General features: G+C 44.3%; 2 protein-coding genes across 5 annotated transcripts in view; both read left to right on the top strand.

The window, feature by feature from the left end:
- Positions 1 to 4,483: 4,483 nt before the first annotated feature.
- The window catches only part of CLUAP1 (clusterin associated protein 1), a 63,090-nt gene continuing 40,054 nt past the window's right edge, over positions 4,484 to 27,519 (top strand). For 2 of the 4 annotated variants that reach the window (XM_071444464.1, XM_071444463.1), the window contains exons 1-8: positions 4,484 to 4,588; positions 5,037 to 5,148; positions 6,324 to 6,408; positions 11,517 to 11,696; positions 13,409 to 13,504; positions 23,397 to 23,480; positions 25,069 to 25,202; positions 26,573 to 26,714. In XM_071444464.1, coding sequence (XP_071300565.1) covers positions 4,567 to 4,588; positions 5,037 to 5,148; positions 6,324 to 6,408; positions 11,517 to 11,696; positions 13,409 to 13,504; positions 23,397 to 23,480; positions 25,069 to 25,202; positions 26,573 to 26,714 — 855 coding nt within the window. In that variant the 5' untranslated portion in view covers positions 4,484 to 4,566. Of the gene's footprint in view, positions 5,149 to 6,323; positions 6,409 to 11,516; positions 11,697 to 13,408; positions 13,505 to 23,396; positions 23,481 to 25,068; positions 25,203 to 26,572; positions 26,715 to 27,519 lie in introns of all 4 variants that reach the window. The other 2 variants (XM_071444462.1, XM_071444461.1) reach the window with 1 other exon arrangement.
- Positions 26,761 to 27,519, top strand: part of LOC139598276 (uncharacterized) — a 5,601-nt gene continuing 4,842 nt past the window's right edge. Inside the window, exon 1 of the mRNA XM_071444465.1 lies at positions 26,761 to 27,519. This exon is cut by the window's right edge and continues 4,425 nt beyond it. The gene's annotated coding sequence lies outside the window, so the exon portion shown is untranslated.

Here is a 27,519-nt window from a genome sequence, read left to right as displayed (position 1 = left end):
CACCAAAGGGCAGCTGTTGATTTATTACCCCTGGTGTTTGATCCATGGGCTTCAGCTTCTCCTGGGCACCCAGCTCTCCTCTAATGCCAGCCCATTAGCAGGGAGAGCTGCTCTGCACTGTAATTACAGCCAACGTGACATTCCTGCATATTTCCCTTTCCCAGACCTTCAGATTTCCCCAGGCTCCCCATCACAAAGAGCAGCTCGATTCCCCTGCCATTCCTGGCCACTCTCCTGGGAAAGGGAGGGATGAGGTTCATGTTAAATAAAGTGGGAAGGAAGGAGTTTGCTCATGGAGCTCTTCAAAGGCCAAGAAGTCTGCAAGAAGGCTGAGCCAGCCCCCAGCAGCACACAGAAACCTCAGATCCTGTGGATAAGGCAGCAGCCCAGGCATGAAAACAGAATTTAGGTGAAAATTAATGTCCCAGATGGGAAATAAAGGAGGCTCTGATTGGAAGAGCAAAAATTAGTGCCCAACTTGGAAGTAAAAGGCAAAAGTGGATACAAAAAGCTGAGCATGAAGTGTCTGCACAATTCCATGAACCAGCCAAATGAAAACCTCATCACTTCCTACCCTGCCTGATTTTGGGGTTATTTTTTGCACCAGATCTTCTCTGAGCAAACAACCTGGCAGTTTGCCTTCCCAGTCTTTCAAGCAATTTGTAAAGCTACAACCTTGTCTGGCAGGTAGGTTGGGAAACAACCCAGCAGAAATGGGTTGGTTTTTCACCACCATCATGATCACATTAATTTAATTTTTTTTCCTGCAGTATGTGGAAGGTGACTTAGAGTACATTGAAGTGTACAGCAGCTTCACAGGAGCATTTTTCTGGGATGCAAAAGAAGCCTGAGTACTTTCTACCCAGTTTTCCCCCAACAGACCAGGCACAAATGAGTTCTTTCTGATTTTTGTGCTTGAAGCATCTGAAGAATATCCGTTCATTTGATTTTTTTTTTTAATTTCTAATTTAAAAAACATTGGAGAAATTAGGTTAAAATCATTTGTGTTCTCCCTGATCATGTTTTCAACTGCCCATTTATGCCCCAACCAGGAAAAAAGCAGAGGGGCTCCAGCCCTCGGTGTTTATGACAAATATAAACATCCTGGGGAAAGCCAAAGCTGTGAAATCACACCCTGACCCTTGGTGAGGGTGGTCCAGGTGAGCCTGATCCCCATGGGAATCTCATGAAGCAGCAGCTCCTCACAAAGCCTAATTGCTTGTTACCAGAGGGGAAAAAAGTGACTTAGGTCCATCTGCCAGGTGGACCTAATACAAGGATGTGAAGATTTGAGTTTAAAATATGTGATAGAAGCTTTAGTGCCAAGCTCTGCTAACAAAACCTCAGGGAAAAGAAGAGTAGAACATGGAGAATGAAAATACAAATATTGAAAAAAAACACCCAAAAAACAAAAAAATAAACAACAAAAAACCAAAAAAAAAAAAAAAAAAAAAAGAAAACCCCAAACCAAACAATCAAAAAAAACAAAACAGAAAAAAAAACCAAACAAAAAAAATCCCAAAAAATCAACCAAGTAAAAAATACCCCAAAAACCAACAAGCCCAACCACCATTTCATCTACAACACAATGGCTGATGGCTGAAAGGGCCAACAGAGGGAAAGATGAGTAGAGCTGATTATTTATATGTTGAGAACCTGACAGGGTCTGTACTCAGAGCCTGCAGCCCCAGCTGATGGCTTGCCCATTGCCACCAAAACCTGCACCAAAATCACCAGTTTCCCTTCCTTTCCAAGAAAATTTCCACTTTTGTACTGATGAACAGGAGAAAAAACCCCAGTTCCTCAAGTGTGGGCTGTGGGATGGGGAGATGTTTCCATGGAGGTGAGCTCATGTCCTAGGGAATAAGTACAGGAGCATTTTCCTTCAGGTTTGGGTTGCTGGAAATGGGAGTGGGCAGGGAGAAAAGTTTATCCCTTGTGGATAAATGTGTGAGCTCCCACCAGAGAGGCTGCTCCTCTCTGGGTTCCTGCTCAGTTCAAAGCCACCCCACCTCCAGCAGCACCTTTGTGCTGCCTAACATTAATATATAAATATTAATGATATTTACTTAGAGTCTCAGTGTAGTGTTTACCTCAGCTGTGGAATTTATTTTACTGATTTTACAGCGTTGGCTTTCCCCCACATATTTCATCATCAGTGAGTGTAACTCAGAGCAGAGCAGGGGAATGGTTCCTTCCTTCTTTAAGCCCCCTGAAGAAGTGGGATTGCTGACACCTTCTTGAATTGGTGAATTATTCAAGGTTTGCTGTCTCATGGCTCTCTGGCATAAGAAACCCAGTCTCTAAACACATCTCCTATTTTCTAATGTAACTATTTCAGGTCATTATTCATTCTTTCAGGATTTATTGCTCTTTCCTTGCTTTTGATTGCTTTTTCAATCATGTGCATGAGCATTGCTCACTACAGAGTCCATGTCTGTCTGTCTTCTAAGCTTGGGCAGTTTGAAGTGAAAAACTGGGAACTGCTCTGCACAATGTCCTCAGACATGCACAGATGAGCCTGACATGTCGATGATTTTCAGCTCAATCCACCCTGAGATACAGATGACTCTGAGGAAGAGCTGTGGCTGCTCCATCCAGTGTTAATGCAGAGATTTGTGGTCACAGCTGCCATTCCTTGGTCCATGGGACATCACCAGTGCCAGCACAGGAACCTCACGCTGCTCCTCCTTGGTGATCAACATGGAAACTGCTGTGGGTTTGTCACTTCTGCCTGGGCTCTGGGCATGGCAATGGGCTGGGGACACTCATCAGCCACCACGCTGTCCCCAAAGGCTGTAATGTCACAGAATCATGGAATCAATTGGGGTACAAGAGCCCTGTGAGACCATTGAGTCCAACCTGGGACCGAGCTCCACCAAGGCAACCACATGAGAGCCCTGAGTGTCACACCCAGGCTTAGCTTGAATGTCACTATAGGACATGAAAGAACACAAGTGCACACCGCTGCTCTCAAGGTGAAGAGAAAAGGGAAGTTTAATTTCTGACTCCAACATTTATAGTTTTCCAACAGTGACAGTGCCACCTCTCCAATGACACTGGACAAACCAACAGTCCATCAAATTTCTCCTCCTCCATAAAGGAATGCAAACCAATCAGTTATTTACAGAAAGTGTGTGAGAAAGTTCGCTACAAGAATCTCAACACCTTCTAAGAAGGCTTAAAAAATCTTAAAAAACCAGGGCGACACTTGAACACCTCCTGCCACAGTGAATCCACCCCACACATCCACACACATGAGTACCCCACTCTAATATCTCATCACCCTTTATGGGAAGAAATTCCTCCTTAAATATGACCAAAACCTCTCTTGGCACATTTAAGACTTTGTCTTCTTGTCCTGTCCCTCATTCCCTGGAAGCAGAGCCCAACCCCCCCGGCTCCATCTCCTGCCATGCTGTTGAGGAGAGTGAGGACATCCCCTCTGAGCCTCCTCTTCTCCAGGCTGAGTCCCCCAGCTCCCTCAATTTTATGATTGGCTTTTTGCAAATATTAAAATGAATATTATATGTGTTGTGTTAGAAAGTAATGCTGCATTAATTCTCTTAAGTAGTGTGTTAAATATAGTTTTAGGTTATAAAAAATGTTAAAATAGAAACTGTGCTATGTAGGATATATTTTTTAAAGAAAGGACTTGCAGCGAGGTAGCAGCCACAGGACACCTGAATCTTTCAGAGAAAAAGAATTTATTGCTCTCTTATCAGAAGAAAAGAACTTCTTCCTGCTTCGAATGCGCTGTTAGGATTCAGAGGAAGAAGTTGAGGATGACCAGACAGAATCCTGTGTTTGAATGGAATTTATGCATCATGTATGAGGTGTATGAATATGCAACAGGCTGTTGTTTTTAAGGGTTAATCCTCTGTTAACGTGGGTCCTTTTTCGGGCTCGTGCTGCCCAGAAAAGGTACCTGGACGTCCGTAACTCTTTGTCTTTATTGTCTCATATTGTCCTAATTCAAATTGTCCAAATTATTATTACTCTAATTGTATTACTATTTTTATAACCATTTTATTACTATTAAACTTTGAAAATTTTAAAAACAAGTGATTGGTGGTTTTCACACTGGCTCTGCTTCCAACGAACAAGGGACAGGACAAGAAGACACAGTCTTAAGTGCGCCAGGCGAGGTTTAGGTTGGACACTAAGAAAAATTTCTTCCCTGACAGGCTGATACCACAATGCGCTGCCCACGCGTGTGGTGGATTCGCTGTGGCGGGAGGTGTTTGAGGAAGGCCTGGACGTGACTCTCAGCGCTCTGGTGTGGTTGCCACGGTGGCGATGGACATGGCTCTTAGTGCTCTGGTGTGGTTGCCACGGTGGCGATGGACATGGCTCTTAGTGCTCTGGTGTGGTTGCCACGGTGGCGATGGCTCGCGGGTTGCCTCGCTGATCTCAGCGCGCTCTTGCCCTCAGTTTATCCCGCCATGCCGTGATTCCGTGTCCTGCCCGCCGCACGCTTCGCTTCCCGCGGGGTTTGGCCCCGCCGCGCCGCCGTAGCGCCCGCAGCGCGTTGCCTCAGAGCGGCGGCGGCCGCGGCTCCCGGCGATGTCGTTCCGCGATCTCCGCAGTGAGCGCGGCCGGGCCGGGCGGGACGCGGCACCCCCGGCTGGGCCTCCCGGGGGGCTCCGCTGCTCCGCTGGGCCGCACACGGAGCTGAGGGGGATGCGAGGCTGAGCCCGCCGGTCCCTGCCGGGGAGGGGTCCCCGCTGCCGGGGGTGGCGCAGCCCTGCAGGGCGGGATTCCCCCGCCCGTAGGGAACAAATTGAACGCTGTGTGTGCAGGGAGAGGCTGTGTCTGCCTTGTTCCAGCTCAGGGAATCCCCTCAGAAACGCCTGTTTTCACTTGGGCGTGTTTTCTGTTTAAATGATAGGATTTCTATTAATTATTGAGGTTTAATTTTTTTAACAGTACTTGTATGGCATGGTAACTAAGCAGCACTCTGTGGGAGATGGCAATCTTGGCAAAGCCCTTATTGGCTATAAAAGAAGAAATCCCTGCTCTTCCTCATTTTTCAGATTTTACTGAGATGATGAGGGCGCTGGGGTATCCTCGACTGATATCCATGGAGAATTTCCACACCCCAAACTTCATGCTTGTGTCAGAAGTGCTGCTGTGGCTGGTGAAAAGGTTGGTGATGAGGCCAGCAAATGTTGGGCTGATGCTGAGATGTGGGGAGTGTGCTTGGGAACTGATGGTGTGCTGTGAAATGAGGGAAGTCAGGGGTATTTAATCATTCTTTGAGCTCTGCTCTTCTAAATACCAGATAGAAATGTGATGGTTTGCAGAATTTTGGCTTAATGACACAGTCTGGAGTAGCAAAGCTAGTGGCTGCCAGAGGTTTCACCCTGACTGTGGGCACACTCATTTAAAAGTAGCCTTAATCTCTCTCACATATTCTCCAAATTCCTCAGCCATCCTGTCCATGTCTGACCTTTTATCCAAACAGGGTGATCTATTGTGGGAAATTCACCAAAACCCAGCCAGTTCTTGCCTTGTTGTTCAGCCTGGTATTGTCCTGCATCCACGTGTTTAAAAGAAATAAAATGCTTTGGTTCTAATCTTCTACTGTCCAGCTGCAGTTTTACACCCACTTAACCCATTAACAGACTTTGGTTAAATATTTCTGGATCCTGAAGTGTTATTTGAATTATACATTATCTTCTCTCTCCTGATTAAATGTAAAATTAAGAGGTTTTAAATGTAAAATTAAGAGGTTTTTTAAGATTATAAGGTAGAACACTATAATTGAAACCAACATTGACCAGTTTTCCTGTTTGCTATTTTTTGGCCTGGATTAATAATTAATATCCATTAAGTTGTTAGAAATTTGCTGAATACTCTTGCAGTTGTAATGAAATAGGGATATACTCACAACCATTCAGAACTACTTGGATTAAGTTGCCTAAATAATCTTTAAAATGCTGCTGTCACACTGAGGGTCCAAATCACTGAATTTCCTTTTATCCTTCCCTGCAGCCTGGCCACTTCTAGAAGTTTCTGCATCTCACTGACCTTTTTTTTAAGCATTTCACAGATTTCAGTTTGCTTTTCCATAAATTTCCTTCACTTGTGAAAGGAGGATGTTTGAAATGATGTCTGGCTATGAACTTGTGCAGTGTGTCAGCTTTTACAGCTCCTGCAGTTTGTACAACCCCCTGTGTGCATCCAGCCCTGCGTGCCCCAGTCTGCAGCAGGAATTTATTTACACATTTATTCTCCAGTCTGTGCTTACTTTGAGTTTGATTTTTGTCTCACAGATGTTGCCAGAACCTTGTTCTGATCTCCAGCTGTTGTTTGCACAGGTATGAACCTCAGAGTGACATTCCTGGGGATGTGGAGACAGAGCAGGACCGGGTTTTCTTCATTAAAGCTGTGGCTCAGTTCATGGTGAGTGTGCCCAGGAGCTGTGCTCGGGCTGAAACCCTGAAAATCTGAAATCCTGGTCCCATGGCAGATTTAGAGCTTTCTCTTAACCCCACAGAGCTTCCCTGCAAAGGGTGGCTGAGTTTGTGCTGCATTCTGCTGCTGCTTTATCCCTGCAAGTGTCCAAGACCAGGCTGGGCAGGGCTTGGAGCAGCCTGGGATGGTGGCAGCTGTCCCTGCTCATGGCAGGGGGGGATCTGGATGAGCTTTAAGGCCCCTTCCAACCCAAACCATTCCACAATTCTGTGATCCTGTGTCCTGTGATGCTGGAAATTTGAGGAGGCCAGGGCAGGCTGTTACTGACATTCTGTACTTCTGTCTGCAGAGCTGGGATCTAAATATGATATTGGGATCCAAATAAAATATTGGGATCTAAATTGGGATCTAAACCAATATTCATTCCAATGATCACTGGGATCTAAATATGATACTGGGATCTAAATACAATATTAGGATCTAAACTGGGATAGAAGCCAATATTCATTCCAGTATTCACTGGGATCTAAATATGATATTGGGATCTAAATACAATATTGGGATCTAAACCAATGTTCATTCCAATATTCACTGGGATCTAAATATGATACTGGGATCTAAATACAATATTGGGATCTAAATTGGGATCTAAACCAATGTTCATTCCAGTATTCACTGGGATCTAAATATAATTTGTGATCTAAATACAATATTGGGATCTAAAATGGGATCTAAATCAATATTCATTCCAATGATCACTGGGATCTAAATATGATACTGGGATCTAAATAGAATATTGGGATCTAAATTGGGATCTAAACCAATGTTCATCCTTACCTCTCCTAATTTATGAAAGGCAACAGTGGAAGACACAGCTGTAGATGGGAAATGTTTTTAAACCATTTAAATTGTTTTAGAAGAGATCCCACCTTGGTTATTGCTAACTTTGGATGCCTGATTCTTTTCTGTGCTTCAATTATGATAATTTCTGGTGTTTTCATGATGATATAGAATCATGTATTGGTTGTATGAGATTTCCCATAGATTAGGGCATGTGGGTTTTTCTCAGATCAATTTTTTTATGCATGAGCATATTTGGATTGGGCCATCAGATTTTTTAGTCTATTGGAATAAAATAGCATTGTCCTTCATAAACTTAATGTTGTTTGGAAGCAGTGGGAGCCTTTGATGTTATCACACACTTAGATTAACACTCTTCATTATGTGAAAAGAACTTTCTGGGGCTGCAGTTGGATCTGGAAGCAATGGAAATTTTTATCCTTATACCAAAGTTGAATTGCAATACTTTTTAAAAAATCTTAAAACATATTAAAATGTCATTTTAACAATATTTCTCTTGTCATTTGTGAATAGTTAGCAGCATAAATTCTCTTAATTTTGCCATGTTCAGAGCAGGGTACATTCCTGTACATATGAGAATGTACTTTTGAGCCTTGGAGCATCTTAAGATGAACAGATCTGTTTTGTTTTGGAGGGTTTCCCCCTCCAAGCACAAGTCTGGAAGCAGAAATAATATGATGCTTTTCAATAGCTGATTTCATGTCAGAAATCCCAGGGGTTTTGAAGAATTACATAATATGATTCAGAAAATGAAATTAATGGAAATTACTTTAGTCATCCTGTACTTATTCTCAGTTAATATTACAAGTTAGTGTGATGATTATTGTAGGTTTTCAGCATTTTCAGGATGAGAGAAGCTTGTAGACATTTCCTTAATCATTCACTGTCCATGCAGTCCACAATTATCTTCCCCAGGAGTTAATGGTTTTATGCATCCGTGGGCAGATGGGAGATGTGATGGAGACAGAATTGTCTCAGAAGAGAATGGCAGGACAGATCCATCACCAGGGAATGTAGCTGGAGCTTTGCTCTGCTTTACTGAACAAGCACTGAGGAGGTGTTAATTTTCCACACTAATTAACTGCTGCTCTGTGCTCCTGGCAGTTTGAGAACTTACCAAAAGTGCCCACACCCCAAAGTTCTGAAGTGCCTGCAAGGTTGCCTTAGGTGGGTTTTTAATCTTTTCCCCCCCTAGAGCTGCCCTGATCAGGGGGGCTCAATACCTGGCTCCTGCCTAAACCCACCTGGATCCAAATTTGAGGCAGAGTGCAACAAAAAGCCTCTAATGAGTTCATCTCATAGAAATTCATTCATGAAAACAAACTCAGCAACCTAAGGGCACAAAACCTTTTGCAAGAGTCAGACATCACAGAAAATTTGGCTTCATGATATTAATAAAGCAGATTGTGAAGTTAAGCAAATTTTCTGGCTGTTCTTACTGAATATTTATATTTTTGGTGCATTTTAACCATCTGATCCTCAGAATAAACAGCTGTGGTTTCTAATAGTTCTGTAAAACTAAAAGTGTTATATAATAAAACAGCAAATCAAATAGGTGTCTCAAAGATGAAGTGGTGGAGGTGACTTTCCAAACATGAAGTTGTCTTCTTGACTCCACAGTATCATTGTGCCAGTCTGAAAAATATATATACTTGTCTGTGCTTTTTTTCTCTTTTTAAGTAGCCTTTGAATGAAAAACATTTTTTTTCCTCTTACTAGACATTGATTTTACTCTCTTGAGGGTGAATGAAGCTGAAAATAGAACTTCTGTCTCTAAGAACATCTTTTATAATTTAGTGCATCAGTCCCTTTTGGATAGGGGATGTTTAACAGAGTCTGTCAATTTAATGACCACTTCTCCTATAATGGAATACTTGCTGTTTCTGCAATTAATTTTTTAGATTGCTTCTACTGCAAGGGAATGGAGGTGAACTTACCTGGCTTTTCACTTTGTCTTGGCTCATTTGAGATCATTCTGAGACCAGCATTTCAAAAACAATTTGGGATTTTTTGTACTGTGAGTCTCGTATTCCCCTGCCTCAGGTGCACAACACCAGGAGCCTGTTCTGGAAGTTTGGGCTTCAATTTTCAGGAATCACAGAAGATCCTGAGTTGGAACCTTGAGCTCTGGCAGCCTTGGGGCTGTGCCCATCCCTGGGGAGCCTGTGGTGCCCCACCACCCTCTGGGGGAAGGAGCTTTTCCTGAGCTCCAGCCTGACCCTCCCCTAACACAGCTCCAGCCATTCCCTGGGCACTGCCTCTGCAGACAGACACAAACAGTCATTTCCTCTGCTGGGTTGAGATTTTGGGATGAAAGAGGCAAGAGGAAAATATTTATTGGGAATTAAAAACTGATTTTAAAGTCAAAAGTCTTGACAAAATACGCCTGGATAAGCATGGGCCAGCATCCATTTGCTTTGTTTATTTGGCAAAGCTGGAGCCAAATCCATGGTTTGAAGTGTGGTGCTTTCTCTTTAGTTTCACAGGGAGCTTAGAATGGTATTGTACCAAATATTGTAATGCCTGAGTGTCTTCCCCCAGCTTGAAGATCCTGCTCTGTCAGAGCCTGAGGAAATGTGAATTCCTTCCAGGAGCACTGTGAAACCAAAGCTGTGTAATACCACCAGTGACTCATGGATAGGCTCTATCTGCTGCACCATTCCCAAAGGAGAAGCATTTCAGCAGAAGTTTCATCTTAAAAATACACTGAAAAGCAGATGTTAAGTCACTTTTGTGCTTCATGTGTCATTTTTAAGCTACATTTTTGGATCCACAGATGGTGATCAATTTTTTTTTTGCCTCCTTGTTTTGTTATGCCACCACAAAGACTCCCTCAAAGTTTAATCTGAAATTTGTGGTTGGCTCCTTGAGGCTATTCATTATAATATAAACTTACCAGGAATTTCAGGAACAACATTTGTGTCCTTTCTCTGACAGACAGTAATTTTCCCCCTTTATTACTTTAAAGCACAAAAAGATAAGATTAGAATTTTTTGTGTTTTTTTCCTTATTGTTCTGTCTGTACCCTTCAGAGATGGAAGGCAAGGGAATAAAATCACTAATATCATAGCAGGGAAAAAAATGGAGAGAAGCAATAAAACATTTGGAAGGTGCTGCTGGAAGAGAAGACAGTTAAATTAGGATAACTGATCTCATTCTTGCAACTCATTAAGGGTGAAATTTACCTCTCTGCAGCATCATCACAAGATCTGGGCAGCACTTACTTTCCACTTAAACTTAATTTGAATTTAAATGGTGCATAGGGTTTTTGCTGATCTTTATTCAGGGAAGAGATGATGATAGTTTGAGGGTTTTTCTGCAAATGTTCTGACATGCAGAAAGAGCACAGCTTTCTGAAAAATTTCTTCTAGAAATGCCAGTATTATGATGAGACAAACTGAGGGTCCAAACAGGAGGAGTTACTCTCTACAGCAGAATAAGAGCTTTGAGTGCAGAAAACTGAGGATTTTTATTGCTGGCTGGGGGCTCTGTACAAATCACCAAAAGGATGGGACTGCTGAGGAACTGCCTTGAGCTGTTTGATTTTCCACCATCAGCCTCATTACATGGTTGTGACAATGGGAAGATGCCAGCAGCTCACATCTCAGGCAGCAGACCAAGAACTCAATGTCACAACTCACTTTATAAGTTTTCTGACCAATCCCACAAAGCAAAAGCACATTGACAGTAGTTCCATCCAACCACTGTAAGCACAGGTACCTTTGGGTAAACAATGCTTGCTTATTTTGGATACAAGACCTGCTTGTGAACCTTAAAACACAATGCACAGAGCTCCATTATTAAGCTTCAAACTTCCTAACATCTCACTAGATAAACTTTTCTGTAGCTTAGGGAGTTATTCTAGATAATTGTTAGTACACAGACCATTGTTCTATTTGCCCTTACTTTTCTACTTTTTACATAATTTTTCTGCTGACCAATCTCATGGCTACTGCTTGGCTCCAATCACAGTTCTGCTGTCTCTGAGGCTGCCTTTTGCAGCTTTCCCAAAACCCTCTGATTTTATGGATTCCCACAGATTTTGTTCTTTTGTGACTGTTGAATTGTTTGTTTCTTACCAAGGCTCACATCAAGCTGAACACCAGAAGCTGTACCAGGCCAATGGGAATTATTCTGTACAGCAGAATAATTGGTGCCCCCAAAAAGAGCTTTGAGCACAGATAACTGAGGATTCTGTTCTTTGTGACTGCTGAATTGTTTCTTTCTTGCCCAAGGCTACCAAGGCTCACATCAAGCTGAACACCAAGAAGCTGTACCAGGCTGATGGCCACGCTGTGAAGGAGCTGCTCAAGGTCACCTCGGTGCTCTATGGGGCCATGAACACCCAGGGAGGGGAGTGTGCTCACCTCCCCGAGGAGGACAGCACCAAGTTCAAGTTTGATCTGGGCTCCAAAGTAAGCAAAACTGCCACTCTTGTGTTCACTTGGGAAAACTCATCTGTTTTCTAGCTGGGATTTAAGTGGAGAACGTTCTGGCAAGGGTTTTAAGTCAGATTTTCAGGAGGTGGGGTTATATGACTCTGTGATTTGTTTTAATCTCTGAATTCTCAACCAGAAGCATGATACAAGGTATCTTGGTTTGGAAAGACAGGTGTCTGCTAAGGAAGGCAGGAGCCTCCCCTGAAATGGAAACTGTAAACCCCCTCCCTCCCTTTTGTTATAAATTTGACATTAAGGGGGAGGCTCTCAGGCAATGATATGGGAGCAGGAATAACAGTTGTTTTATTAGGGAAGAAAATAAAAAAATAAACAATGTAGTAAATTAAAACAACACTGTCAGAGTCAGAACACAACCTGACACCCTGTGGGTCAGGCTGTTGGCAGCAGAACCATTGGAATTGTGGCTCAGCCCTCCTGCAGTGTCAGGGCTGGTTCTGCTGGAGCAGGGATCCTGTAGGAAAGGGTGGAGTCTTCCTCTGAAGAGCCAGTGGAAGAGGCAGCTGCTGTTCCTCTGGGGAATCCAGTGGAGAAGCTGTGCTGGTGTTCCAAAATCTCAGATTATATCCAGGTAGGAATGCTTGGCTCCTCCCTCTGGGTGGAGCATTTCCCAATGGGATGCTGAAATTCCTGTCAGTCATGCAGTGACATCAATGGCTGTTATCAGCAGGTTCTCCCCAGAGGGAGGATTGCTTGTGGAAGAGATAAGAAAACTGCCCACTTAACAGAAGACAGCTGCCATTCCTCTAACAGATGGTAAATAGAATAGATATTGCTTGGCAATCTAGGACACAAGGCAACAGTGGCACAAAACTGGTTCTCTTTGTGTTAAAATCCTGTTGACACAATAGAAATATTGGAGTAGGCTGGAATAAAGATTATTTTCTACCTACTAAACTTTTGCAACAGGAGGAGCTTGCAAAATACTGACTGAAAGTTGATTTTCTGCATTGAAAGAAAGGGAAATCTTCCTGTGACCCTAACAGACATTACAGCTGTTCAAGCCCTTAAAATAAAAACCATCTCTTGATATTTTAAAAGCACCTTCTCTAAATATAAAAAAAAAATAACAACCAAACCAAAATACCAAAAACCCAGCACTTTGCTAAATAAGAGGAATTTCTGCTACTACTTCTCTGAAAGATGTCCCTGCCCATGGCAGGAGTGGGACTGGGTGGGCTTTAGGGTCTCTTCCTGTGATTCTTGAGAAAATGGCAGACCCAGAAGTGATTCTCCTCTCTGTAAGTCTGATGTGTCTCTCTGAAAAAATAACAAAAAAACACTTGGTAGATGCTCAAAAGTTCATTATTTCCATTGCAGGCTTTTGGTATATGAAGTTTTTACTTCTGCTCATGAAAAGGGAGATATTCCCCTTTGTCCTGGGCAGCACATGAATCAACAGCTGGCTGAGCCACAGTTCTGAGGAGATTTGTGGGGTTTTTTTCCTTGGCCTAAAGTATTTGGGGTTTCCCTCAGAAACCTGTACCTACAGAGCCTCACCTGGACTGTTTCAAGCCAAGAGAGACTCTGTCCACTCTGATTCTGGTGCACAACCTCTGGCAGAGTTTAGACCTCCAGTGCAATTTTGACATCAGAATGAGAAAGGCCATGGTGGATATTCTTTGTGATGTTGGGGATTGTGCTACTCAGTGCTGTTGCTGTGTTCCCAGATTGCTGATTTGAAGGCAGCTAGACAGCTTGCCTCTGAAATCACCTCCAAAGGAGCAGTCCTCTATGACTTACTTGGCAAAGAGGTGGAGCTGAGGGTAAGTACACACTGGAGAGTGTGGAGAAACTTGTGTTCACTGGGTGTCTCAAAGGAAAAAGGGGAAAAAGTCTCAGTTCTTATTAATGTCTGCATCTGACATGAATATCCTGTGAGTTTGAAGGAATGGGCCTGACAGTTTGCATTTCCTTCCTGCTCCTGTTCATGGCTGCACTGCAGGGAGCCTGAGAGAGCAGCTTGGCATTTCTCTTCAGCAGAAAACTGAAATACTCCCAGTTTGGAATACATGTGCAGGCTGTGGTGCTGGGGATGGATATTCTAACAGATAAATTATGAGTGCTGTTAGTTTTCCAAGGGCAAGGCTCATTATTTTTGTGGCAGGAGCTGGAGGCTTCAGAGCCTGCAGGGTACATGTTCTTCAGCTTAGCTGGAAAATCAAAAGCTGGTGTGTGAAGTCAGTGCACACTGCCAGGAAGTCTTGCCATTATTTTCTTCAGTGCCTTTATCTGCAGTGCTGGAGGTTCTTCATTTTCTGAAAAGGGATTTTAAAGGAGAGAGACCCTGCATGGTGTTGGAAATGTTCAGATGTCTGAGGTGGAGGGAGTGCACCCCTCAGAGCTCTAAACTCTGAGCCTCCACAATTAATGCTCCCAGATCCTTGTGTGATGGAGTGCAGGTGTTCAGAGGGTGGCTGGCAGCCTGGCAGGTTCCTCCATGGACACTGCCTTTCCTGCTGGCTCCATGCAGCACTGCCCCAGAACTGTTAACCAGTTACTTCTCCTCTTGCACTCTGCCTAATTTCTTGGCTTTGAAGGAGTTTTCATACAGCTGCTGTGTGATGTGTTAATATTTGCTTTAGTGGAGCATTGAGCCCTTTTGCTCTGAGTACAGCATCCCTGTAATCCCTGTAACTCTGCTAGAAGTCAAATATAGATCAGTTTAGGCGTTTTTAAAAGTACTCAAGCATTGGTTTGAATTGGGTGTTGTTTAGTCACTTGAAATCAAGGCTTTGAGGACACTGAGTTTAGAACTGGGCCCTGGAAAAGGGCCAGGCACAAGTGGAATGTGCTGAAAGCAAGAGCTGAAAAATGAGGAGATGAGAAAGTGCTTCAGTGCAGGCACTTCTCAGTGGGGCCATGAAGAGCTCTGGAGTGGGAGCCTGCTTAGAGGGGCCATTTCTGACAGGATTGGATTTCTCAGAGAGAGCAGTGAGCACATGGTCCTTGTGGCTGAGCACACAAGCTGGGGCCAGCTGATCCTGCCCAGGTGCACAGGTTGTGTTTGGCAAAAAGGTTGGGCAGATGGAACTTGCTGTCTTTAGGAAATGCTGTCCTGGGAAAGGTGACCTTGTGTGCCATTAGCTCTGGGTGCATGGCCTAAAGGCAGCAGGGGACAGTGACAGCACAGGGAGAGCCTCCAGAGAGCTGCAGAAGATGCTTTTGGGCTCTGTTCCTTATGGTTTGGGGCTGGTTCCAAGGTTTTTCAGTGATTGTTAAACCTGAAGGACCCATTTTTGTCTGGCATGTTAAATGTCAAGTTTGGGACATGCAACAAACCTGAGACATGAGTGTGTAGCAAAGCAAACAGGTTTCAGTTTAAAAGTCAGGAGGTTGCAGGAACCAGTTTGGCAGTGGAATTTGTAATTTTTAATGATCAGCCCCCAGTTCTGCCTTTCACCTGAATGATGAAATTTGCCCATCCCAGGAGAGGCTTGGAGCCAAACACTGCTGGGTTTTTCCATCACTGTTGGGTCTGGGCTTCTTGTCAGTGCTGAGGGCAGTCAGGAATTGCCCTTCCTCATCTGCCACATCCTCCCTGGATCCTTCATGAGGAGGATCAGGAGACCTCAGCAATGGCATCCTCTGCCTGCCCTTCCCTCCCCATTCCAGGTGGGGAAGAATTGAAGCTCATTCTTGCTTTGGGTGGGGAGTAGAGCTTTGCTGGTAGACACCAAATTAGTTGCCATTAAAATAAATATTCCTTTTATTGCTGTTTAATGTGCAGATTATAGATTTCCATTGGTTATTTTCTTCTGGCAGGGCCTGGCTAATTAATGCTCACACTAATTGGCACTGCCAGAGGGTTTGTGCTGTTGAAGGGCAGGGGAGCAGTGGTTTAGTTTTTTATTCCATTTTATCTCCTGAGACCTGTTGCATGTGCCAAAATCTATCAACAGCTGTCATAGTGTTTAAAGGAATTTGAAAACATGGGAATTTTATGTTCCCTGAACCTCTTTTCACTTTCTTTTTCCAATCCATTCATCTCCAAATATTTAAATAAAAGCTCTTCCTACCTAAGCTTCAACAGGCTGATGATAAATCTTACTTCTATCCTAAGTGAAGATGGCTTCATTTTCCAGGAACTATAAAGGAAATGCCAGCATTTGGCACTAATGGGTTGACTCGATCTGTTTTCAGTCTCAGCAGCTTTTGGGGAAAGATCATTGGGGAAAAGTGAAGTAAAACTCATTATTTCCTTTGGAAATGTTGACTCTAATTTGCTCCACAACCTTTACCTTCTTTGTTGGAGGCTTTTTGTACATAATTTGTATAGAAACTGTATAGAAAAACTTCATACATTAGATAAATTTCATTGCTCCTAGTCATGAAACATTTTTTTAAAATAAATTACTTTCTGAATGAAAACAAATTTCAGCTAGAGAAGAATTTAGAGGAATGGTTTTGTTAGATTTATTGCAGCTAGAGAGTGCTGTAAATGTATGTACATATTTTTGAGGAAGAATCTGATTTCTTGGAAATGTGGTTCTGTGCCTTTCTGTAGCCTTTGCAAATTCCTTATTCCCTGACTGAGTATACAGTTCTGGATATTTAAACTGCTTCCCAAGTTAATCTATAATGCTAAAAAAGAATCTTTCATTAACAGCAGAGGAAGAAACAAAACCTACAGGGTTTGCTGAATTCAGATTATGGGAGAAAAAAATCCCAAACAGCCCCCAAAGCTGGATTGTCAGATGAAAATCCCAAATATAATTACTGAGTTCTGTGGGAGCTATGTTGTTTCTAGCCCAGCTGTGGAGGAGGACAGTGTAGGTTATTGGTGTCCTGTGGCAGTGCTGGAGATACAGAATTTTTATTTAAAAACTCATTTAAGCATTACATTTGGAAGGTCATTTGCAGCTTCCAGTCTTGCTGGTCCAATCCTGGAGCACAGGAATTGCAGCTGGGATTTGTGGAGTTAAGTGGAGCTGATGAATGAGCTTGGTACCACACAGTGAGATCCCTAAATGAAAAGCCAATTCCATGCAAATTCCATGCATGGAGAAATAAATCTTCATCTTTATTGTTTCCTTTCGTGCCAGGGGCATTTTCTCAGCATTTCATTGCTATGTAACTTTAATTTTCAGAATATTTACAGTTACCTTTGCAAGAATAACCAGGCATGTTGAGTTTTTTGCATGGGGAAGGTGGGGTTGATTTGGATTTGAGGTGGGGATGAGAGATTTTGTTTGGATTTCTTTCTCTGTCTTCCTACACAGTACTAAATGAATGGAGAAAAGAAGCTGTTGAAAATACCAGTCTGTGATTAAGACTGTCAAACCCCAAATCAAGAAAAGTAGCGAGGGAATTAATGTCAGCACTCAGGCAAAATGCAGCACTGCTTCCCTGTGCACTCCCTTCTCTGGGACCTACACAGCTGCCATTCTGCACATGGAAAAGATGTTGGAAAAGCCAGTGGTGCTCTGTACCCTAAAAACATGGCAAGGGGTGGGGGGAAATGGCCCCATTTACCTTTGGGGGAAGGGAGGGGTGATGAGCTGCTCCAAATCATTCTCCAGCTCAAAATAAAGCAGTAATAAGACTTTCAAGGGCTCAGTTGAGGAAGGGTTCTCTTGAATTATCCTACAGTGGAAATCCAAAAGGAAAAATTCCTGGCTGTTTTTAACTCTTGAGTGCCTCCCACTCTGCTTCTGCCAGAGGTCCTGGGCCACACTAGCAGGAGCCTGTCAGGGAGCTGCCCTGCTCAGACTTGCTGAATTATTGGATGTGGGAAGATAATGGAGCAAAAAATATTCCAGAAGAAAACTGCCTCTGTGCTGCTGGCAGGCAGAAAGATTTCTGACCTTCCCTGGCTTGTTTTCATTTTATTTACCTCTTTCATTTTATTTACCCCCGTAAAACTGAAGAAAAATAAAGATAATATTTTCTTTTAAGGCTTTTAGCTTGTGCTGAAGATGGACAATGCAGTGGGTTTGTGTTCTAATGCTCCTTTTGGCACTTTGCCCATCTGTGCTCTTGAACAAAGTGTTTATTCCCTGTATCCACTCCTGTAAATAAAGGAATTGCTGAATTTGGTAGGTTAAAGCTTTTAACAGCCACGTGAAGTGTTTGCCACTCTGTGGAGATAAATTCTGGGCATTGCTCCCTGTTATTGTTATGGATGCCCACAGCACCAGCTTGTTCCCAGACTGATGGGGGGCACTGAGGATCTTGTTACCAGCTCAGCTGGGAAAGGCTGGAATTGGACTCTGCAGAGAGCCTGAGGCATTTAGGGACAGCTGTGGAACTGAGGCAGTGTGAGCTCAGCACCAGGCCTTGCACTAAGGACACTTCACTTGCATCTCTTTATTCCCACCTTTTGGATTAAAAACCTTTCCTTTCCTTTCCTTTTCCTTTCCTTTCCTTTCCTTTCCTTTCCTTTCCTTTCCTTTCCTTTCCTTTCCTTTCCTTTCCTTTCCTTTCCTTTCCTTTCCTTTCCTTTCCTTCCCTTCCCTTCCCTTCCCTTCCCTTCCCTTCCCTTCCCTTCCCTTCCCTTCCCTTCCCTTCCCTTCCCTTCCCTTCCCTTCCCTTCCCTTCCCTTCCCTTCCCTTCCCTTCCCTTTCCCTTCCCTTCCCTTCCCTTTCCCCTTTCCTTTCCCCTTTCATTTCCCCTTTCCTTTCTCCTTTCCTTTCCTTTCTCCTTTCCCTTTCCCTTTCCCTTTCCCTTTTTTTTCCTCCTTCCTTCCCTCCCTCTTTCCCCCTCCCAGCACAGCAGCTGGGGGGAGAGGGAGATGTGATTTCAGAGATGCCTCCATCACTCCCTGCTCTTTGGAACTTTACTGCAAAAACTCATTTGATTGGGAATGTTTGAACCATTTTTCCGCCTGCCAAATGTTCCTTCTGGATACGAGACAGTGCCTGAGGGAGGCTGATAAATGAATTTCTCTCATTTCGTGGGCTTTGGTTACAGAGCTGCCACACACAGAACTTGTAGTAGAAATTTGTAACTTGAAATTGCCACAACTCTGGAGAATTACTTGGTTTGCTTCAGGTTTTTTTGAACAGTCCTGCTTCTAACCCAAGCCTAACCCATCATTCTGAGGGAGAGGGCTTATTGCAAACTGGGAGTCCAAAATTAACCCTTGCACCTGTGATCCACTGTTGAATCAATATAGCTTTAACCAGAACTGCAGTTGTGTGTATGTATTTAAAGTCAGAAATCATTTTGTATCACCTTCCCAGGAGTATTTAGCTTGAAGAAATGCATCAGCTGTAAAGCAGTGGGTGGCACGTTTCTCCTGGCATTTTGGGGACTGGTTATGTCCAGTGGAAGGTGTCCCTGGGAGCTTTCAGGTCTCTTCCAATCCTGCCCTTTTCTCCTTTGTGAACCAAGCAACAATGCCCATGCAAGGCCATTTCTAGCTGATTGTATTTGGAATTTGGAATATAGAATTTGTTTGGAATTTGGTATTTGGAATTTCACTCACAGCCTTAGCTTCTGCTCTGGAACAAGAAGTTCCTTGTCGTGTTCCCACAGTCTGGAGGAGACATCCCAGGCCACCTCCTGGCCAAGGAGCCATGAAGTGACCTCCTGTAGTGCTGAGGACTGATCCAAGCTCTGCCAATGCAGTCTGTCCTCAAACCTTGCACAGAGTAAATGAAAGGTGAGGATTCTGAGGGTGTGGAAAGATCACAGGAGGCACATCCTGGGGTTTGTCAGCTGAGCATCATCTCCAGAGCCAGAAGATGGATGGAGCTGGTGAGGGAGGGAGCAGGGCAGTGTGAATTCATCCCTTTCCTGCCTCAGCAGAACCACATGCAGGTTACTTCTGATTCTTTTTAATCCATTGAAAAATTAAGTTTTCCACTTGCTTCTCTCTCCCAGACCTCCTTGTGGCATAGGTTTTACCTGCTGGGATAGCTGAGGGTTTGGGGCACTGATTGAGGCTCTGCATTGCTGAGTAGGGAAATGTCTTTGTGGACACCCTTTGGAGACTGCTGAGATGAGCTGGACACCAAGCAGCATCGTCTGGAAGCAGCAAAATTCTCATTTGCCATGACTTTAATGCCTTGAGGGGGCAGATGGGCTGTTGGGAAGGGTCAGATTCCTTCAGAGGGATGAATGTCCCTCATGAGCCACCCTATTCTGCTATCACAGTGCCAAATCACCCCTGGATTGGCCAGATGTGATCCCAGCATGGGTGAGTGAATTCCCTGAGTAACAAACCCCTACAGGAGAGCTTTGTGGCCTGCAGGGACAGCTGGAATTGCCAGGGCCCTGTTTGCAGGGATCAGGGGATGTGGGGTTGGCTGGATTGAGACTGAAGTGGCAGTGAGGAGTCACAAACTTCTGTGTGCATCAGGCTTAGAACTCCTGGAAAACAAAGAAAGATTTAACCTATGGTCAAAAACTCAGAAAAAGAACCATGGAATGGTTGGGGTTGGAAAGGACCTTGAAGATCACCCTGTTCCACCCCTGCCATGGGCAGGGCCACCTTCCACTGTCCCAGGGGGCTCCAAGCCCCATCCAGCCTGGCCTTGGCACTTCCAGGGATGGGGCAGCCACAGCAAGACCAGTGTGCTAGGAGAAAAGCTTTAATTTCTGTTCCTTGCCACAAAAAAGGTGTTTAGAAAGCTCTGCTAGACTTTGAGAACATCAAAACACCACATTTATCATCAATGACTTGCTTGCTGGTCATGCCTAATTCCTTCTCTTGGTCCCTTCCTGCAGTTTAGAGGAAGAGTGCATCCATTTTTCCATACATCAGGCACACTGGGAGCTGCTTTATCAGCTTCTGGTCCATAAAAATGGAAATCCATTACCAGTTGAAAATGCCTCCCTGGGCATATTTGCAGAATGGGTTTTGCAATAGTGGCTCTTCATTGTTAACTGGGAATGAAGCTCTTGGCTTCAGAGGGATGAATGTCCCTCATGAGCCACCCTATTCTGATACCACAGTGCCAAATCACCCCTGGATTGGCCAGATGTGATCCCAGGGATTCCCAGTAAGGGAAGTAGTGGGTGCACTTGCAAAGGGTCCTTCTTGAAAAGAAATATTAAAGATAAAACTTTCCTCTCTGACTGTTCACAGGGTTACAGGAAATGGCCCAGTGACTGTTACCCAGGGAAGCTGTGACAGACATCCACAAAAAAAATATCAGTGGTTTTGATAGACTCAACATATATTTATGTTTCCATTTTATTTCCACTAAATATTACTATTTTTCCATAATATTTAATATCTTTTCCACTTAGACTTGTTTCTCCAGAGAGTCCAAGTTAGGTTAGAGGCTCTGTTGTAACACTGAAGTCACTCTGCCCATTCCAAAGCAGAGTTTTAGGGATGAGCTGTGTGCACAGAGGATTCTCCTCTCCATCTCTTGGGGTGTGAGGGCTTAATTGCCCTGAACTTCTCCTTTTCCAGGCTAACCCTGATTCCACAGTCTGAAAATACAAATTCCAGTGTTTCCCCTGCTCTGCATTTCCCTGACAGATTTTTGCAGGCAGGTGTGGCTGTAGGACTGAACCTTGTAGAAAATGAGGTGGATTTCTGTGCAAGGCTGTGGTGTGTACATGGAACTTCAGGGCTCTTAGAGGGAAGACAGAAGAAGGAAAGGCATTAAAGTTGCATCAGTTATTCCACCTCAAAGGGCAGATCCTCAGAAGTTTCTCCAAACCCATCAGCTCCCTGCCCTGCCCCACTGCAGTGCCCTGTGAATATTTGGGGTGTTTCACCAGGAGCTGCTCAGGGAATTGTTTATAATTACACATTGCAGTCCTTGCTGTTCCTTTGACCTCTTTGCAAGTGGAAAGGACAATAATTCCCATTCCTCTGCTGTTTTGTTTGAAATGTGTTGGCTCTGTGGCACAGACCCTCTGAGCCCAGTTGGCAGGGCAGTGTGTGCACCAGGCTGGCCCTGGCAAGGGCCTCACAAATAAATGGGATTTTACTGGGCCTGGCAAGGACCTCACAAATAAACAGGGATTTTACTGGGCCTGGCAAAGGCCTCACAAATAAATGGGATTTTGCTGGTCCTGGCAAGAGCCTCACAAATAAACAGGGATTTTACTGGGCCTGGCAAGGGCCTCACAAATAAACAGGGATTTTACTGGGCCTGGCAAAGGCCTCACAAATAAACAGGGATTTTACTGGGCCTGGCAAAGGCCTCACAAATAAACAGGGATTTTGCTGGGTCTGGCAAGAGCCTCACAAATAAAAAGGGATTTTGCTGAGCTTCTGAAATGGTAAATGTTCCCAGACAACTGAGCTACACTATTACTCCCCCACCCTCCTCCAAAAACATTTATGTATGGAATTATTTGGGAATTTGTATTGCACAGAAGTTTTGTATCTTATTGCTGCCCAAATAAACTTTCTGCTTTGGAGTTTGTTTTTCTCTGCACTTCACGAGCACTTCAGGCAGTGTGAGCAGTCACTGCCACCAACAGATGTAACTGCTGTCACTCTCCCCAGCAGAATGTTTGCTCTCCTTCTTTTCTCATGCCAGGAAGCTGAGCCTTTGTGCAGCATGTGCTGGGATTACTCAGACACCTGATCCAGCAGAGGAATAAGCTCAGCACAAAAAGCTGCTTTTATTGTTTTGCTGGATGAGCTCCCAGGTTGGGTTCACCCTGCAATTCCCTGGAGTTGGTGGGAAGGGATCAGGCTCTGCTGGAGCTGAACTGTGCAATCTGGAGAGTCTGGCATGGCATCTTAGCAAAGTTATTGAATCTGCTTCCAGAATTCCTCCTGTGGTGGGCTGGGTACAGCTTGGGCCAAAGTGTACAAAGCATTTTTAGGTTCTTAATCAGATATTTTCTAGAGAGATGCTTTCTCCATCTTTATCAACCTGTTACCAAATGTTTTGCCAATGCAAGATTGTTTAGGGACATCTGCAAAATTCCCTCTCTTCCCTTCCAGTGCCAAGCAAGTAATCAGAAGTTTTTATATAATGACCAGGTCGGTGTTTAAGGCATCAATTAGACAAGTGCACAGCCAAGCTTATGTGTCCCCAAATCTGCTGAGAGGGATTTTTAAAATCCTTTAGGACCTAAACAAGGATCACTGGGGGTTTTTGAGGAGTCTGAGTCACTCAGTTATCAGAAACAGAGATGTCCATACATCTGCAGTGTGCAATTTTCACATGGGCATGGGAGGCACATGGAATCATGGAATATCCTGGGTGGGAAGGACCCACAGAGATTATTCAGTACAGGACACCCCACAGTCCTAGCCTGTCCTGGGAGCATTGTCCAAAGGCTCCTGCAGCTCTGGCAGGGTCAGTGCTCAGTGTCCACCTGCCTGGCACAGTTTGGTGCCTTTGCAGTCCTTGTAGCTCCACACTTTTGGGACACTGTGCTCCTCCACCTGCACTGGGGTTTTCATGGGTTGTGTTGTACAGGTGATGGAATCTTCTGTGCTCCACATGTAAAATCAGAGCAGTTGCCAAAAATCTGTCTTCAAGAATAGCTGCAGTCAGACACAGCACTCACCTCATTTGGAAAAGATGCCTTGATTGCTCCCTCCTGCTCGTCTCAACTCACTTTTTCATCATCTCCTGGTCTCTAAATCATCTCAGCCTTGGTGAATAAACACTAAATCCTACCCCATTTATTATGCAGATGATCCTATCATTGTTGCTTGATCACCCTTAGTTCTGCATAAATTAGTCCTTTGTCTAGTGTTTAAATATATTGGTTCATTTTATTTCATAGGAAGCAAGGACAGAATCTCTTGGCAGACCTTTGGAGATAAATGAGGCTGAGAAGGTGATGAAAATTGCCATTAACAGTGTTCTGGTAAGCAAAATATCATTTATTTGATTGCAAAATTATAATTTTTCTGCTGCAAGAAGAAATTAGCTCTTTTTATCAACAGCCTGGGGTAAAGAGTGCCAAAAGCATCACCTGCAGCTGCAGTTGATGCATCTAAGAGCTGCTCTTAGCCCCTCCCATGGGGAAAAACACATTGTAGTCATATTCCCTGCCTCTGTTAGGGGCTTCACCCCAAAGCAGGGGTTTTTATCCCCCTACAGGAGGGATAAAAATTGCCCAAATCAGCACAGAAATCTACACTCTATCCCTGGTGTGAGCCCTGTGAGCTCTGCAGAGTCAGGGCTGCCAGGAGGGACCTCAGAGGTCCCTGGGCTCTGGGAGCAGCTGGGCTGGCCAGGGTGAGTGAGGGCTGGCACTGTGCCCCTGAGATCCTGCCAGGGCACCCCTGAGCTGCTTGCTGTGAGGGGCTCTGTGTCTGTCCTGCACTGCCAGCACTGTCCTTGCTCCAGTGCCTGCCTTCCTGAATTTCTGAGCCTCCAGCTGCACTGTGTGAGGAGGGAGTTCATTAACTCCCAGTTAATTAACTCCCTATCGATTATTTCACTGCAAACTGTATCCAGTCCAAGTGTTTGACTACAAGAATGGAGTTCCAGGTTTAAACAACCAATGGATAACCAAGAGAGATTCCAGGCAATCTTCCCTTATGTTTTGCTCGTGCTCACAACCTGTGTGAATTACTAAGTGTTGTTAATGTACATTTCTTACTCCTCCATGAGAGAGGGACTGGATTCCTGGCAAACAGCACTGGCACACACTCAGCTCATTAATCCTGGCCCAGTTTATGGAAGGAGCTGTTGGAGCTGAGCAGCACCAACACTCACTGCATGGAATTCCAGCAGTGGAATCCTCCCTCTCCCTCAAAAGATGCTCATGGTTTCTTTTTCTTGAGCCTGAGCACACTCAGCTCATTTGAAAGTACTCAGCTCATTTGAATCAATGGGAATATTCCCACTTCCCCTCCTGGTTCTTGTAGCACATGTTGAAATGTTGAAGATGCTTCCCAGATTTTGAAAAAAAAATGGATAAAAGAAAACTTAGGAAAGGATGAAGATATTCAGATACAGGAAGTTTTTCATAAAACTGACTTGTATCTTGAAGAGAAAAAAAAAAAACTATGGAAGCTTAAAATTCCCTAAAATAGTATCAAGAAACAAATGCATTTCTCATCTGTTTATTCAGAGAGAATCATGGAGTCATTAAGGTTGGAAAGGACCTGAATGATTCCATTAAGATAAAATCCAAAAAGACTTTAATGATGCCAAAAGAGAGGCTTCTTCCTGCCTTCTACTGCTTCTTCAGTGAGAAGGAAAATTGAAGCTACAGCTATGGGGTTTTTCCTTCTTTAAGAATGTTGGCCAAAAAAAAAAAAAAATCAGGTATTTTACATTTGCAAATGTCCAGTTAGTTCATTATCCTGGCCACAAAGAACTTTTGAATTTCCACTGCCTACTTGAGTAAACACAGATGAGATTATCCAGAACAATGTTCAGCATCTGAAAGAAAAATGCAATTATCCCAGTGCCAGCCATGGTTCACCTTCCTTCTCTTTCAGGAAGAAGTCCAAAAGACCAAAGACATGTTGAATAATGTGGCTTTGGATGAAGCCAATTTGGAAGCCAAGATTGAAAAACGAAAATTGGAGTTGGAAAGGAGCCAGAAGAGGCTGCAGACTCTGCAGAGTGTTCGGTAAGATCATGAGCTGCAGGTATCTACTGCAGGAAGGAGTCCAGGGAACAGAAAGGGTGGAACTGGTGCAAACAGCCCCTCTGTTCCCACAGCTTCTGGTGTTCACCACCAGTTTGGAAAATTCCTTCTGCAGCCCTTGTTAGGATCAGATCCTGTGGGCACTGGTACAGTCTGCCAGAAGATTCATAGAATCCCAGAATCCCAGACTGGTTTGGGTGGGAAAGGGCCTTAAAGCCCACCCAGTGCCACCCCTGCCATGGCAGGGACACCTCCCACTGTCCCAGGCTGCTCCCAGCCCTGCCCAGCCTGGCCTTGGGCACTGCCAGGGATCCAGGGGCAGCCCCAGCTGCTCTGGGCACCCTGTGCCAGGGCCTGCCCACCCTCCCAGGGAACAATTCCTAATTCCCAAGATCCCATCTAAACCTCTCCTCCTTCACTTGGAACTCATTGCTCCTTGTCCTATCACTGCAGTTCCTGATGATGAGTCCCTCTCCCTCCTTGTAAGCCCCATTGGATACTGGAGTGTTCAGATTCATAGTTTGGGTTGATTTCTGGCCCTTAACTTGCAGGTTTATACAATCTCCAATCTGACCTAATATTAAAAAAGAAAAAAAAAAAAAAAAAAAGAAAGAAAGAAAAAGAGCTCTTAGGCAAGGGAGTGGTGGAAGGAATGACCTGGATTCACATCCCTGTTTTATCAGCACCACTCTGCAGGATGTGGATTGGGTGGGTGTGAAGCTCTGAGCAGCAGCAATGGTTTTTGGGCTGCAGCACTCAGCTCTCAGGTGTAATGACACCATCACTTCATCATACTGTCTAATTAAACCTGTAATGACCCAGGACACTTTTGTAGCAAGAAGGTCCCCAGCAAAGTCTACACACTTTGTGCAGTTATGGAAAAGCAGGATAAATAATCTAACAGTGCCTTCTGAGGGGGCCAAAATGCTGCCTTTGTGCTGTGTGAAAGGAAAAGGGACTTTTACACAAAACCCTTCTCCTTACTTTATGTAGTTCCCAGGATTGTTTAGTGAGGGGCTTTTCTTGAGCTTTTATTCTCTGAAGCAGTGTGAAACCTTAAAAAAGGAGGTTTTTTGGTTTAGTGGATATGGAAGGGCAGCTGCAAAGCCAAAGTTGCATTTCAGAATTCTGTATATACAGAGCAATATTTATAGACCCCTAGAATCACAGAATGACTGGGGTTGGAGGAGACCCTAAAGCTCTTCTCATCCCAAATCCCTGCCATGGGACATCTCCCACTGTCCCAGGTTGCTGCAAGCCCCATAAAACCTGGCCTAGAGCTCTTCCAGGGATGGGGCAGCCCCAGCTTTTCTGGGCAGATTTCAGTGAGTTCCCTGTGCTTGCTCTCCCAGCCCTGCTTTCATGGATGAGTATGAGAAGATTGAGGAGCAGCTGCAGAAGCAGTACAACACTTACCTGGAGAAGTTCAGAAATCTGACCTACATGGAGCAGCTCCTGGATGACCATAGACGGACAGAGCAGGAGATGTTTGAGGTAGGAAGGACACCTTGGAAATGCTCAGCAGGACTTAGAGCCTGCAGAGCAACAGAAAATGTTTTCATCCCCTTTTCCAAAGCAGCACATCAGGAGTTGATTGAGTCACTGGCAGGTGAGGGACAGTCCAGTGACTGTGGCTGCTCCTGACCAAGCACAGCTGCTAAAGTTAAACCAGTTAAACCAGTTAAACCAGTTAAACCAGTGCAGTGATGGCTCTTGCCAATCTCTGCCCCCCTGACTCATTTTCAGCTGCTGGGTTTTGTTCATGAAGAATGTTTTCAGAATTTCTGATCTTCCTTTTGCTGCATACAATGGATGTTTACTGCTGTTGTCTGCTGATGTATAAAGGTGTCTCAGCACAAGGCTCTTCAGTCTCCTCAAAGTATCAATAGAAGCAGCCAAGAGCAGCACTGAGGAGATCAGATGTGCTGAGATCTTCCCCCTCATAGACTTCACTCTTGTTTGGCAGAATTCTGCCTTCTCTTGACTTGCTCAGTTGTGTCAGTTCACTGTGATTCTCCTTGTGGATAATCTGCATCTGTATCCTGTTTTGTTCCAGACTTTTCTTTGGGGTTTACTGGACTGCAGTGCTCTCAGCTGGCCTTTCCTTCAGCTTCCAGCAGTTTCTTGTTTGATTTCCATCCTTCTCACAGTCATTACCCACTCTGTCTTCTGTTCTTCATTGAAAACATGTTTGAGTGAACCCTCTCCCCTGGGACCTTAGTGCTGCTGGGAGTGCTGCACCTGGAATTACAGAATCACAGCATCCATGGGGTTGGAAAAGGCCTCTGAGACCATCGAG

Source organism: Agelaius tricolor, unplaced genomic scaffold, assembly GCF_023055355.1.
Source record: "Agelaius tricolor isolate 1412-34295 unplaced genomic scaffold, bAgeTri1.0.p SCAF_19, whole genome shotgun sequence".
In the NCBI taxonomy this organism is placed as follows: Eukaryota; Metazoa; Chordata; class Aves; order Passeriformes; family Icteridae; genus Agelaius; species Agelaius tricolor.
The sequence above is the reverse complement of the archived record's forward strand: the minus strand, read 5'-3'. Positions and strand labels throughout refer to the sequence as shown.